The following is a 13,674-nucleotide window of genomic DNA, read 5'->3' as shown; positions in this document are numbered from 1 at the left end:
ATATAAATTATATATATATAATCGAAGCTGTATCTGAGTACTGAAACAGGCAAGTGTTGTTTGGGGGCTGACTCTGGCCTCTGACTCCATTACTGTCATATTTTAACTTAGGGACCACATAGCAGCCATGGAGCTAATATTCACACTATCCTGTACTTCTGAGCTAATTCTTTTTTTTTTTAAGATTTATTTATTTATTCATTCAGAGAGACAGAGAGGCAGAGAGAGAAGCGGGCTCCTTGCAGGGAGCCCGACGTGGGACTCCATCACGGGTCTCCAGGATCACGCCCTGGGCTGCAGGCGGCGCTAAACCGCTGCGCCACTGGGGCTGCCCCTGAGCTAAATTTTAATGTTCCATGTCTATTCATTTACATTATCTCAATAAGGATAGAGAACTCTCTCAAGAGTTCCTTTGCAAGGGATGCCTGGGTGGCTCAGCAGTTGAGCATCTGCCTTTGGCTTAGGGTGTGATCCCGGGATCAAATCCCATATTGGGCTCCCTGCATGGAGCCTGCTTCTCCCTCTGTCTCTGCCTCTCTGTGTCTCTCATGAATAAGTAAATAAAATCTTAAAAAAAAAAAAATTTCCTTTGCAAAGTACAGAAGCCCCTGTTCTTGCTGTCATCTCCTGCATATCTTCTTTATGAACTCTGTTGCTCAAGCTGTACATGAATCACTGGAGGACTCTAACAAATCTTTGTGCACAGTTCCCTGCATCCGGGTCTTCTTTTCTCGTCTTTTTTTTTTTTTTAAAGATGTTACTTATTCATTCATGAGAGACGCACAGAGAGAGAGAAGCAGAGACACAGAGGGAGAAGCAGGCTCCACACAGGGAGCCGGATGCAGGGCTCAATCCTGCGACTCCAAGACCACGCCCTGGGCTGAAGGCAGGGGCCAAACCCCAGAGCCACCCAGGGATCCCCTCTCTTCGTCTTTTTGCCTAAAGAAGTTTTATTCATTCTTCAAAAAAAGTATACGCACCAGAGCACCTGAGTGGCTCAGGTCATTGTCCCAGGGCCCTGGGATCGAGCCTCTAGTTGGGCTTTCTGCTCAGTGGAGAGCCTGCTTCTCCCTCTCCCTCTGCTACTCCTCCCTGCTCCTGCATGCTTTCTCTCTCGCTCACTATCTGAAATAAGTAAAATCTTAAACAAATAAAAAGAGCACCATCTCCACTAGGCAACCAGCCATCTCCACAGCTTCCAACAAGTAACTCCAACAGGTAACGTCAACTTCATCTTCTAGGCACCCTACTGCAGCCTCCATTGGACAAAGCTCCATTAAAACACGTCACCATATTGTCGTTAAACATGCCTGTTCTCACTGGACTGAAGGCTCATTCGAGGGCAGAGATTTTTGTGACATTTATCTTTGTATTTGCGGTGCCCACAAGCAATGCCATGCTGTAGGTACTCAAACATTTAGTGAATGAAGGAGTCAGGTTCATGACCTACCAGCCTCTCTGCAGTTCAGGAAAAGCCAACCTAGGTTCTTGGGTAATTCATTTCTGCACGGAGCCAGGTGTTTCGCAGAGTTCAGCTGAGGCTCTGGCTGCTGTGCACAAGCTCCTTGCCTCTAGTTAGGCTTCCTGTAGCTCTGAGACTCTGTGCTTCAGTTTCTTTATCTTTAACACGGGGAATACGGGGACAATAAGAGTATCTTCTCACAGGGTTGTTGATGGGATTACAAGCAATGATGCATCGAAAGCTCTTACTTAGCACAGTGATGGCCAAGAGTAAACAAGGCTCCTCCGAGATAGGCGTTTACGTATAGAATGAATGAGTGAAAAATAACTTGAGGTTGTCTGATCATTTATTGAGCACCTACTGTGTCCGGTACTAACACGCTAAAAGCAGATAAGCAACCGCATGCACACTGCTCTTAACACAGATTGCCGGGAACCAGGGAAGGTTTTCTGGAGCTTGAGTTTTGATACGAGCGGAGCATGGTGAAGGTGCTAGTTAAGAGATGGTGGGTCTGGGACGCCTGGGTGACTCAGTGGTAGAGCATCTGCCTTTGGCTCAGGGTGTGATCCTGGGGTCCGGGGATCGAGTCCCCCATCGGGCTCCCTGCAGGGAGTCTGCATTTTATCTCTGCCTCTCTCTCTCTCTCTCTCTCTCTGGGTCTCTCATGAATAAATAAATAAAATCTTAAAAAGAGAGAGAGAGAGAGAGAGAGAGAGAGAGAGAGAGAGACGGTGGGTCTTCCGGACAGAGTTCCCTTTGGAAAGCTGTGTGAAGGTGGGCGACTTGGTATCTCTGCCACGAAGGCGCGCGGAAGGGCAGCTCGGTGCGGTGAACTGAGGCGCTGGATTCGAAGTTGAGTTCCAGTCCTATTTAGGTAGTAGCCGCGTGACTTTGGTCAAGTTACCGAACCTCTCTGAACTTCCCCGACTGTAAAAAAAAAAAAAAAAAAAAAAGAGTCTATTAAGAATATTCACCTGCCAGGGTGCCTGAGCGATGACGTAACCGTGCGTTTGCCAACAGGCGCTCTATTTAGAAGCCGCAAGACGCCCAGGCGGGTCACTACTGGTCCATGCGCTCCACGGGGTGTGGGTTCTCGCTCGGAGCATGCGCAGTGGGCCCGCAGCGCGGCCCGTCAGGCACTGCGGTAGGCGCCCTGGAGGCTGGCAGGACCCTGACCCCAAGATGGCGGCGCCCAGCGAAGTGCCTGCGGCTGCCTCCGGAAAAGGCGGTGGCGGGGACGGCGGTTTTGGGTCATGGCTGGACGGACGGTTGGAGGCGCTGGGAGTGGACCGAGCCGTTTACGGCGCCTACATCCTGGGTGTCCTGCAGGAGGAGGAGGAAGAAGAGAAGCTGGACGCTTTGCAGGGTATCCTCTCTGCTTTCTTGGTGAGAAGCCCGGACACGTTCCTATTAGCTTTCTGGCGGCCCTTGTCAGTACTTCGTACCCCTTTTCCCATACCTGGTGTCCCAAATGATTAGTGGTCTTACCTGGGAGAGGAATATTCTGAGGTCTGGGCCTCGGGGGAAGGGGATTGCTCATCAACCAGGGTTTGGGAAAGTCAAAAGGTTGCAGGTGCATAAAGAAGAATGGCTTTCCCTTATTCCTGGGGACACGACCCTCTCGGATGCCTGTGGGTGAGCTGGGTGAGTATTCTTCCGAAGGCGTTGAAGTGTCTAAGTGAGAGTTTTATCATAAACGCCTAACGACCAATCTCATTCCCATCCATTGACAGTGTTCAGAGAGGGGAATAAAGTGCTCTGGGGATGTCTGTGCTCTTTAAGAGGCAGTGTCCAGGGCTGTCCCATGACAAAAGCCTGCAGGAAGTACCCTCTCGGTTCCTATTTTGGAGGTAAGAGTCCAAAAAAGGTAAGCTGGCAGTAAAAGTCTTGGTATAGGTCTAGGCCTAGGCCGAACTGAAACAAATATTGTGCTTAATCTTTTATAGTATTTAGAGATGCAGAAATTGTCAGTGTTTGCTGGAGGAGGTGGGAAATAAAGTCAGAGTTTTAAAGAAGAGAGATAAACTTGGTACCAGCTTCTTAAAAACAGATTCAAGAACTCAGAAATGTGTACTTTAATCTGTGTTTAAGTAGTAAGTCACCTGGTTGTCCACTTTTCCAGCCTGACCATTCTGCTGCCTTCATCTCTGCTTATAGTTACTTGTTGGAAACCTGGTTCAGTGATTGGGCAAATGGTTGAAATATAATACCAGTGCAGCTGTCCCAGGTCCTCCTGGCAATGTCCCGCTTTTAGTCCCAAAGGCTGCTCTGGTGAGATTGACCTATAAATGGGAAAGCTTTAAAACAGCTTGTGATGTGGCTCATAAATTCAGTGGAGATGGAACAGTATGGAGTAAATTATTTTCCTGGACCTTGACATTGCAAGTTGGTAGAGGGGGATAGTGTGAGGCAAGCGATTTAAGTTAGTTGTTATTTCCAGCTTAGAAGTTACTAAAGACTCCATGAAAAAGAAGTTGAAGTAACTTGGGTACCCATTGGTATTAGCTCGTTGGCTTGTTCTTTTCATGGTGTCATCATTTAGAACTGCATGTCTGCTGCTGATAAAAGCAGGCATGAGTTTGCCTTAGACTATTAAGTGTCTTGATAGATGAGAGAAATGTTATCTAAAACCAGATTTGGTTCTTTATATCTGCCTCTGTTTACATGAACTACGGAAGACACAATCGTTTTTAAGGGTGGCTTCCCCCTCTCTCTGCTGGATCCACACACCATGCTTAATTTTCTCTTGGTTTTCCCAACCCCTTCTATATAGGAAATGACTTTGGGAAGAATTGGCCAGGAATTATATGGTGAGGCAGGGGTCCTGTTCATGAAACAACTGAGAAGCAACTTTACAGAACAGCAAGGCCAGTGAATATGGTATATATCAAACACATAATTCATAATGCTGTTTACTTTCTGTCGGTCAGGCTCTATATACAAGCCACTGACTGTTTTACCAAATCCCTTTCCAGAAAAAACAAAAGGCATTGCTAAATCAATCACCAGGTTGGGCTAGAATTCAGTATTAGGAATTAAGTTTGTCAGCAACAATTTGAGTTAAGATTCAAGAACATTGTATCTTGTCAGGAGCAAATAACAGTTAATAAATGCTTTTTATTAATCCTTTTTTGGGACGCTTGGGTGGCTCAGTGGTTGAGCGTCTGCCTTTGGCTCAGGGCATGATCCCGGAGTTCCAGGATTGAGTCCCACATCGGGCTCCCTGCATGGAGGCTGCTCCTCCCTTTCTCTATGTCTCTGCCTCTGTCTCTGTGTGTGTCTCACGAATAAATAAATAAAATCTAAATAAATAAAATCTTAAATCCTTTAAAAAAATTCCTTCCAGTGGCATTTGTATTGATTGATTATCAAGTTTTTATTGATGGGTTTTTCTCTATCAAGCACTGCCCAAAGTGTTTGGGGTACCTCAGGGAACAAAACAAAAACCCCTGCCCTGATGGGATAACATTCTAGTAGGGAAAACCTTAATCAGTAAATTATATAGTATGTCAGAAAATGATAAGCACTAGGAGAAAAAGAACATTATAAGATCAGGAGTGGAATGGAGGGGTGAGTTTTCATTTTCAGTAGGATTATTACGTTAATTGGGGTCTTACATCTTATGGCACCTGTTTATATGTACACATATAAACCTTCTAAATTGTCAGTGTCATGAGACCCAGGGCTTTTTCTCATTCATCTCTCTCACTATCTTAGTGCTTTCAACATGGCACGCACCATCTGGATGAATAAATGAACAAATGGATGAATGAACTCCTTTGGTCTGGGTGAAGCCTGGGAAAATAAAGGGTCTTGTCCTCTGAGAGCACCCTTTTTCTTTTGCTTCTCTACTCATTTACCTTCCTTCTCCTTCCTTTATTTTTCCTGCTGGGGGTTCATGAACAATGTAAACTCTGGGCTAAAAAAAGAAAAAAAAAAAAGAAACTCTGGGCTAAAATAATTTCTTTTTTTTTTTTTAAGGATTTTATTTATTTATTCAGGAGAGACACACACAGAGAGAGGCAGAGACACAGAGAGAGAAGCAGGCTTCATGCAGGGGGCCCGATGTGGGACTCCATCCCAGGACCCCAGGATCACGCCTGAGCCAAAGGCAGACTCAACCACTGACTGAGCCACCCAGGCGTCCAAAGAATTTCTGTATATTTGGCATCTGTTCTTAAAGAATGCAGAGTAGAGGATAGAATCCTTTGCTGGGTACAAAATAAGGAAATCCAAAATAGGGGCGCTCCTGGGTGGCTCCTTCAGTAGAGTGTGCGACTCTTGATCTCAGGGTTGTGAGTTCAAGCCCCTTATTGGATATAGAGATTACTTAAAAGAAAAATCTTTAAAAAAAAAAAAAAAAGTGTGTTCTGCTTCTCCTCACTTTCTTTGAGAGATGATTTAACATAATGGCTGAGAATAAGACTGCTTGGGCTCAAATCCTGTTTAATCCATTTGCTACTTGTATGACCTTGGACAAGCAAGTTCCTTAACCTCTGTACCTTGGTTTCCTCATCTGTAAATTGAAAGTGGCAATAGCACTTACATCTTGGGATTGTTTGAGAAATTGAGTACTTATGTGAGGTATTTATTTATTTATTTATTTATTTATTTTTAAGTTAGTGTTCTTTTTTTTTTTTTTTAAGTTTTTATTTTTTTTTTATTTTTTTTATTTTATTTATTTATGATAGTCACATAGAGAGAGAGAGAGAGAGAGAGGCAGAGACACAGGCAGAGGGAGAAGCAGGCTCCATGCACCGGGAGCCTGACGTGGGATTCGATCCGGGGTCTCCAGGATCGCGCCCTGGGCCAAAGGCAGGCTCCAAACCGCTGCGCCACCCAGGGATCCCTTATGTGAGGTATTTAGAACAGTTCCTGGCACATGCTAAGCATTTAGTAAATGTGAACTCTGACAGCTCATTTTGAGGGGTAGAACATGAAGATTGTGGAGGCAGCCATAATGAAGATGGAGGAGAATGCCCATACTTGAAATGCCTATTCTTCACCAAGCAGGGTAGGGATTTTATACATTCTTCTTTATCCTCACTAAAATCCTGACAAGACGTGAAGCTCAGAAAGGTAAACTTGTTCTCAGACCTGGGTTTGAATTTAAGTATGTCTGACACTGAAGCCAACATCCTTTCATCATACTGTGTTAAGGAGGAAGATTGGTCAACATGCAGAATGTGTATGCTTGTGTAAAATGGACAGAGGGTGGGTGTGGATAGGAGACCATCTGCTCATTCAGGTGGAGTGAGCAAGGTAATGGATATGTTCCAGCATGAAAGTTGATAAACCTTGAAGAATGTACTGAGTTAAGTCTATCAGCCAAGGAACATTTCCCAGACAAGAGTTTTAACTCAGGTAACAGGTTTTTGCTCCAGAAGCATGAGGAAGACTGTCCTGAGTTATTGTGAACCCTTTCCCTTGGAGCTTGGCAGGATGGAGTTGGCGCTTTTGACTTAGAAGGTGTGGACTCACACATGGGATTATTTCTGAACCTCAGAAAAGAGAAACATACTTCTTATTCTGTGGCTCTCAAACCTGCCCCGTGACTCCTTATCACCAGAGGTAGAGCTGTGTCCTGGGCATGGGCTTTGTCCAGGCCGAGCGCTCTCAGGAAATTAATTGGTCTATTTTTCCAACTAGGAAGAAGATTCTCTTCTTAATATCTGCAAGGAGATTGTGGAACGTTGGTCGGAAAGTCAGAATGTCGTCACCAAAGTGAAAAAAGAAGGTAGCGTTGGGAGTTTGTCTAATCTCCAGGCCCTTTTCTGACAACTTTTCCTATACAGCTGTGAGCAAGAGGGTTTTGAGTTTTCTCTGCCCAATGTGGAGCTGGATCCCAGGACCGTGGGATCATGACCTGAGCCAAAGGCAGAGGCTTACTAGACTGAGCTACCCAGATGACCCTGGTTGGTTTGTTTTTTTTTTTTTAAAGCTCCCCCAAATGATTCTAAAGTGGATCCAGGCATAAAAACCACTACTGGACACCATTGCCTCTTTTCTTTGAGAATGATTAACTTAATAATTGATTTTATTTTAAGATAATCTATGAATTTCACCTGGCATAATCATCACTATGACAGGGACCAGCACAAGGGCTCCTGGGTGACTCAGTTGGTTAAGCATCAGCCTTCGTGATTCCAAGTCCTGGGATCGAGCCCCATATCAGGCTCCCTGCTCAGCAGGGAGTCCATTTCTCCGTCTCCCTCTGCTCCTCCCTACTGCTCCTGTGCTCTCTCTCTGTGCTTTTTTTTTCTCTCTCAGCTAAATAGACGGGAAAAAGTTGCATGCTTGAAACTAAATTTTTTCTGATTCTAATACAGCGCTTTTCAACCTTTTTTTTTTTTTTTAAGCAGCAGAACTTCAATTTATAAAATACGTAAAAGCAGGGCTGCTCTGATTGAAGATGGATACAAGACCTAAAGCCTATCCTGCATGGTCTTTGCTTTGCCTTTGTCAGTGGCACCCAAGGCACCTCCTTTGAACCTCAGGGCCCTAAAGAATCAGCAGATGCCGTTGTCTTTCCTGCAGGCACTGTCTGAGTGGACTAGTGGTTTGGTGAGCTTGTTTTCTCTCACATACAACCTTGTTGCCCCTCCTTTCCCTTTCCTCCCAGATGAGGTACAGGCCATTGCCACCCTAATTGAGAAGCAGGCACAGATTGTGGTGAAGCCCAGGATGGTGTCAGAAGAGGAGAAGCAGAGAAAAGCTGCCCTTCTGGCCCAGTATGCTGATGTGACAGATGAAGAAGAATATCCTTCTTGAAGTCTTGTAACCATTCCCTGAGGCTCGAGTCAGAAGTGTTTGATGGGTTTCAGTGAGCTCTGGGAAGTTGCCAATCTCCCCCCTGGTGTGATTTTTTTTCCCCTTAAAATGGCACTGATCTATGACCCTTCGTGGGTGTGAGGAATAATGTTGGAATAATTGATACCACACTTAACATTTTTCAGCACATAATCAGTATGTTCCTGAAAACTTAGGTGTAAAAGAAATAATGCCTTAATAATGGATCATTTATATTGTTTTTTGCAGAAGCTAAGGAATAGCTGTGATTCTTTGTGTAATATCTTTCTGTACAGTATTACACATAATCCATCTTTATATTCTTTTCCCAATTGATAAGGAAACTGAGACAGTGAGAAATGAATGTGTGGTCAGAGACATGTATAGATTTAGTGGCAAAACCAGGACTAGAATATGGATATTTTCGAATGAAGGATTCCCAAATTTGGAGCAGTTTCATTTGAAATTTTTTTTTTATAATTGAAAGATTGAATCCCCAGCTAACACAGGAGAAATCTGGAATTTGGGGGCTGTGCAAAAGGCAATTGCTATTGATGGGGACAGGCTTGGTTCCCTGTGAGTTTGAACTTGTTTAGGAGATGCTTAGCTTACAGAGCCTGCTTGAGTGGAGCATGTGGAACCTTATGCAGCAGGGCACATACCAGAAATGTTAGCTGTCTCATCACAAGTTTAGGAAATAATTCTTAGGCTTTTAGGGGCCAGCTTGTCTTCTGGTTTATTGTTTGTTTTTTTTTTTGCCAGGGTCAGCAGAGCTCTGTGTCCAATGACAAAATCTCCTTTCTTGGGCTAGAAAAGAACAATTTAAGCAGTGGTTCTTCCAGACGACTTGTTAAAACGCCAATTGCTGGGCCCCCTACTCCCCAGTTTCTGATTTAGTAGGTCCGGTTTGGAGCCTAAGAATGTGCTTTTCTAGCAAGTTCCCAGGGAGTTCTGGGAACCACATTTTGAGAAGAGATCTTACACTAGTTCTCAACAATCTTGAGACTTCTAAAGGTGACTGCTGGGTTTACCACCACGTCTCTGATAGTGTTTTTCTTCAGCATGCTTTTCCTACCCATCACTTCACTGAATGTTTTCTGATGTTGGGCTGGGATGTGCTAGCCTTTGCTTTCCATCCAACTTTCCTTAACATCGCTCACCGAAGCCGATGAGAAGGATGATTCAGGTGCCACCACAATGAACATTGGTTCTGATAAATGTATCCTTCTCTTTGTCCCCAAGTGTTTCTCCATTGAATATTCTTGAGGAACAGTTTTTATCTTGCTGTCATTGCTGGGGGATCCTCTTACCAACAGGAACTCATGTTGGGTCAGTTTTGTGGGCCCCATTCCGAGGACAACCATAAATAGTCAATTTAAGGAGAAATTTCACCAAAGAAAACATGTTAACATGTACTGTGAAGGGAGGAAGGACTTCTTAAGAGAGGATTTCTAAGGGAACAGAAGAATCTACTCCCTGTGTATAATAGCACTGTGTTACCAGCAGTGGAACCAATTACAACAGTATTGAAATTTTGACTTTGTCCTCAAAGACCGTATAATTTTGTCAGAACACAAACACTGAATCTTTTGAGCTAAAAATATGGACAGATGGAAAGAAGTGCTAAGGAAAGTCCCTACCAACAGACACTTTTGAGAAGCTTCTGCATTGATTGATTGATTGATTTCATTTATTTGTTTGAGAGAGAGAGAGAGTGCAGGGAAAAGTGGCAGAAGAGAGGGAGAGGGAATCTCCAGGGTCTCCCAGGACCTCCTGCTGAGAGCAGAGCTGATGCAGGGCTTGATCTCAGGACCCTGAGATCATGACCTGAGCTGAAACCAAGAGTTGGACACTTAACTATTTAACTATTAAGACTCCCCTCACAGGGAGCCTAGGTGACTCAGTCAGTTATGTGTCTGCCTTCAGCTCAAGTCACGGTCCCAGGGTCCTGGGATTGAGCCCGCAGTCAGGCTCCATAGTCAGCAAGGGTCTGCTTCTCTCTCTCCCTCTGCCCCTCCCACTCCTGTGCACATGCTTATCTCTCTTTCAAATAAGACATTTTAAAAAGAAAAAAAATTCTGAAGTATGATGGGCTATCAAAGAAAAGGAGGTTATTTCAGGGAGACTTATTTATTTTAAAGCACTAAAGCAAAAAAAAAATGTTATGTTTTAAGAATAGGAAGGAAGTTGTCTGGTGGTAACAGGTTGTTTCTGTTTTTTTAAGTTTATTTTTTTTTTAGTAATCTCTATACCCAGTGTGGGGATCGAACCCATGACCCCGAGATCAAGAGTTGAATATTCTTCTGACTGAACCAGCCAGGCACTCCCAGGTTGTGTTTTTAAAGTCTTAAGAAAGGAGGGGTAGAGTTTTTGGCTAGGTATTTTCTAACTGCTTAAACTTATTTCGGATCTTTTATAAATCCAGTTTGTGGTTATTAAAACCTGTTTTTCACTTAAGCTTCATTGTTCTAGGAAAAAAAGCAAATTGATAAAGTGTAGTAAGGTTAAACAACTTAACTTTTTTCAAGCATTTTAATAATGCCAAGTATATAAAATTTTTGCCAATTACATTAATACTCTATGCACTAAAACTAGCCTAGATACTCCAGTATTCCGCCATGATCTAAGTACTTATTCTGGAATGAAACTTCATTTTCATAAAATTTTTTAACCTTCAAATTTAGAGAAGTCTGAGGTTTTTATTCTGAGGATTAGTTTTAAACTTTTGTTTAAAATAGTAATTCCAAGAATCCCCATTTGACCAAAGATAAATTATCATAAGGACTTCTTTTAAAGACTAGAAATATGTAGAGAGAGAATAAGGACAGAGTGGTAGTTGGGACTGTATGACCTTATCCTAATCCCTTAACTCACCTGTAGCTCTGTTCCGAAACACCAATGTGGAAGATGTCCTCAATGCCCGAAAACTGGAGCGAGACTCACTTCGGGATGAGTCCCAGAGGAAGAAGGAACAGGACAAGCTGCAGAGGGAGAGGGACAAACTAGCCAAGCAGGAGCGCAAGGAAAAGGAAAAGAAAAGGACACAAAGAGGGGAGCGGAAGCGATAACCTTGGTCCACTCTGTTCTTTCTCTTCATTGACTTGATCAAAGGGAGAAGTGATTGTGCACACGTGTATTTAAGAGAAATGAGAGAACATTGCAAAGTGATTTCCCAAGGCATTTCCCTTTTGTTTACATGGTCAAAAGGAAAATCACAAACACTTCTAATTACAACATGTGCCATGTCTCTGTGGTGTGGGTAATCAGATTATTGAAGTTGATGTCTGTACCAAAGATCTGGAATGGGGGCAACTTTTATATTTTAATACTGAAGTCCTGGCTCCTTTTGGCCACTTTACAAGTCTTCCCTCACCTAGGATAAATAGCAGAAATATTCAGAAAGCTTGACAGTTTTCATCCTGAAGGAGCAGAATCATGACCACTCCTTTCCTGAGATGAAATTTGGGAGTGTAAAGTACTTTGAAAGTAGCATTTACCCCTTAATGTATTATTTTATGGATGAAATAGAAAACAAATGAAGAGCCCTACCTGGATCTAGATATTATGTTAACATGGCAACGAACTATGAAAACGGAAGAAATGATGTAGATATTCTAGATTTGACTTTTTTTTTTTTTTTTTAAAGCTTCAGCCCGTGGGAGGGAAAAGAAGTATCTTTTTAAAAAATAAAGATAGTTACATATTTTTCCTCATCGAGGCTGATTTTGAAAAAGAATGTGTATTGAATGGAAGAATATCATTGTTAGCTAGATTCATTTTTTATAATCATGAGCCCTTGAGTGCTAGTAGAGATTTTAATCCTGATCTGCCCTAAAACAGGAGTATAAAGACATGATAATTATAGGTTGAGAGAAACTTCAGGAACCATGCGTTTAAGGAAGAAACACTGGAAATCTCTGCTAACACAAAGATATTTAAGAGTGTACTTTGTGGGGTGCTCAACAAATTTAATGAGTGAATGGGAAAAACCTGGGAGAGTCCAAAGTGAGCAGGAACTCTCCATTTCTACTTTTGTCACAAGCCACATTCAATTGTAAATAAGGCCTTTTCTTCAGGCAGCCTACTCAAGAAACCTGAAGGGAGCAATCTCCCTGACAAGACAGAAAAGAGGTATTATATACCTGAGGTTGGCAAACTACTCCAAGCAAATTTGGCTGTTTGTTTTTGCATAGTGCAAGTCAGCAATGGACTTTGCATTTTTAAAGGGTTGTAAAAGAAGGAATATATGACAGAGACCTTTTGTGGTCTATGAAACCTAAAATATGTACTGTGTGGCCCTTCAGAGAAAAAGTTTGCCAACTTCTGTTTTATACCATTAACCAAGAGGTTAACCAAATTTTTTAACCTTTGTGGAGAAGGTCAAAAAGCATGGTTAAGGAAAAGATGTGTCATCTCTATACACTCCTATAACCGTGGCATTGCATTTTTAAAAAGTAACCATCTTTTAAAAAAAAATAAACTATTTAAATCACTGTTTTCTGATTTACTCTGATTCCTTCCAGCTATTCATGGAAATGTGTGAACAGTCGCTTAGCAGTGTGTTGAATTTTGCTTTATATTTTGTTTTGATTAGCCCAGTACACTCTCCTGTTAGTTGAACCTCTTCCTAGAATCAAATTCTCTGCCTCCACTTTCCTTTCCGTGAGGTTGGGTGTTAGGAGATTAGCAAGATTAACTTTTTTTGGAAGTCAGTAAATTGACTTTGAAGTCCTTACAAGTGCTTATGTTGGAGTTTTTGTCTTCTGTGACAGTAGCAATAGGCTGTGGCTACAGATAGCTTATGAGAGCACCTCTTTGATTAACCCTTATTTTGGATTTTTTATTTATTCTCACCTTGATTTTGGTATCTGAAGCAGAGCCAGGTTATATCCATGGACCCCTGAAGGATACTTGTTTTAGTGTTATAATTGTAGCCAGTTCTTATGGGACTCTATTATGTATATTACAGTTAGGTGTATACTTGAACTAAGGTTTATTTTATTTATTTATTTTTTGAACTAAGGTTTAAATAGGAAAAAAAGATCAGCTCATTAGGCTGAGTAAGGTTATTCATTTAATTCAGGTGCTAATAAATCCTTTATGTCTAAAGTGTTCAATATTGCAAAGGGCAGATTTTAAACAACCAGTATCTTTATATAGTATAATGGACATTTTAGGCCAGAACCAAGATTTCATTCATAACATTAATTCCAGCCCACTACAACTTTATAGGCAGATTATTCAAGTGAGAAGGATGCTGATAGAATTCAAGGCAGTTTTCTTTTTTTTTTTAAAGACTTATTTATTTATTTATTTATGATAGACATAGAGAGAGAGAGAGGCAGAGACACAGGAGGAGGGAGAAGCAGGTTCCATGCTGGGAGCCCAATGTGGGACTCGATCCCGGGACTCCAGGATCGCGC

At 42.4% G+C, this 13,674-nt stretch overlaps 1 protein-coding gene across 2 annotated transcripts; it reads left to right on the top strand.

Moving 5' to 3' along the window:
- Positions 1 to 2,597: 2,597 nt before the first annotated feature.
- CCDC43 (coiled-coil domain containing 43) lies at positions 2,598 to 12,744 on the top strand. Of its 2 annotated transcripts, XM_077853532.1 has the most exons (5): positions 2,603 to 2,848; positions 7,112 to 7,199; positions 8,085 to 8,220; positions 9,412 to 9,470; positions 11,132 to 12,744. In XM_077853532.1, exons 1-5 carry the CDS (start codon positions 2,645 to 2,647, stop codon positions 11,317 to 11,319), a joined length of 675 nt encoding a protein of 224 aa, XP_077709658.1. In that variant the 5' UTR covers positions 2,603 to 2,644; the 3' UTR covers positions 11,320 to 12,744. The 2 variants fall into 2 exon arrangements, with proteins under 2 accessions (XP_077709659.1, XP_077709658.1); XM_077853533.1 differs by lacking the exon at positions 9,412 to 9,470 and having other exon boundaries at positions 2,598 to 2,848.
- Positions 12,745 to 13,674: the final 930 nt, after the last annotated feature.

This window comes from Canis aureus, chromosome 16 (assembly GCF_053574225.1).
Source record: "Canis aureus isolate CA01 chromosome 16, VMU_Caureus_v.1.0, whole genome shotgun sequence".
Taxonomy (NCBI): domain Eukaryota; kingdom Metazoa; phylum Chordata; class Mammalia; order Carnivora; family Canidae; genus Canis; species Canis aureus.
Note: the sequence above shows the minus strand (reverse complement) of the source record. Positions and strands in the feature narration are given on the sequence as shown.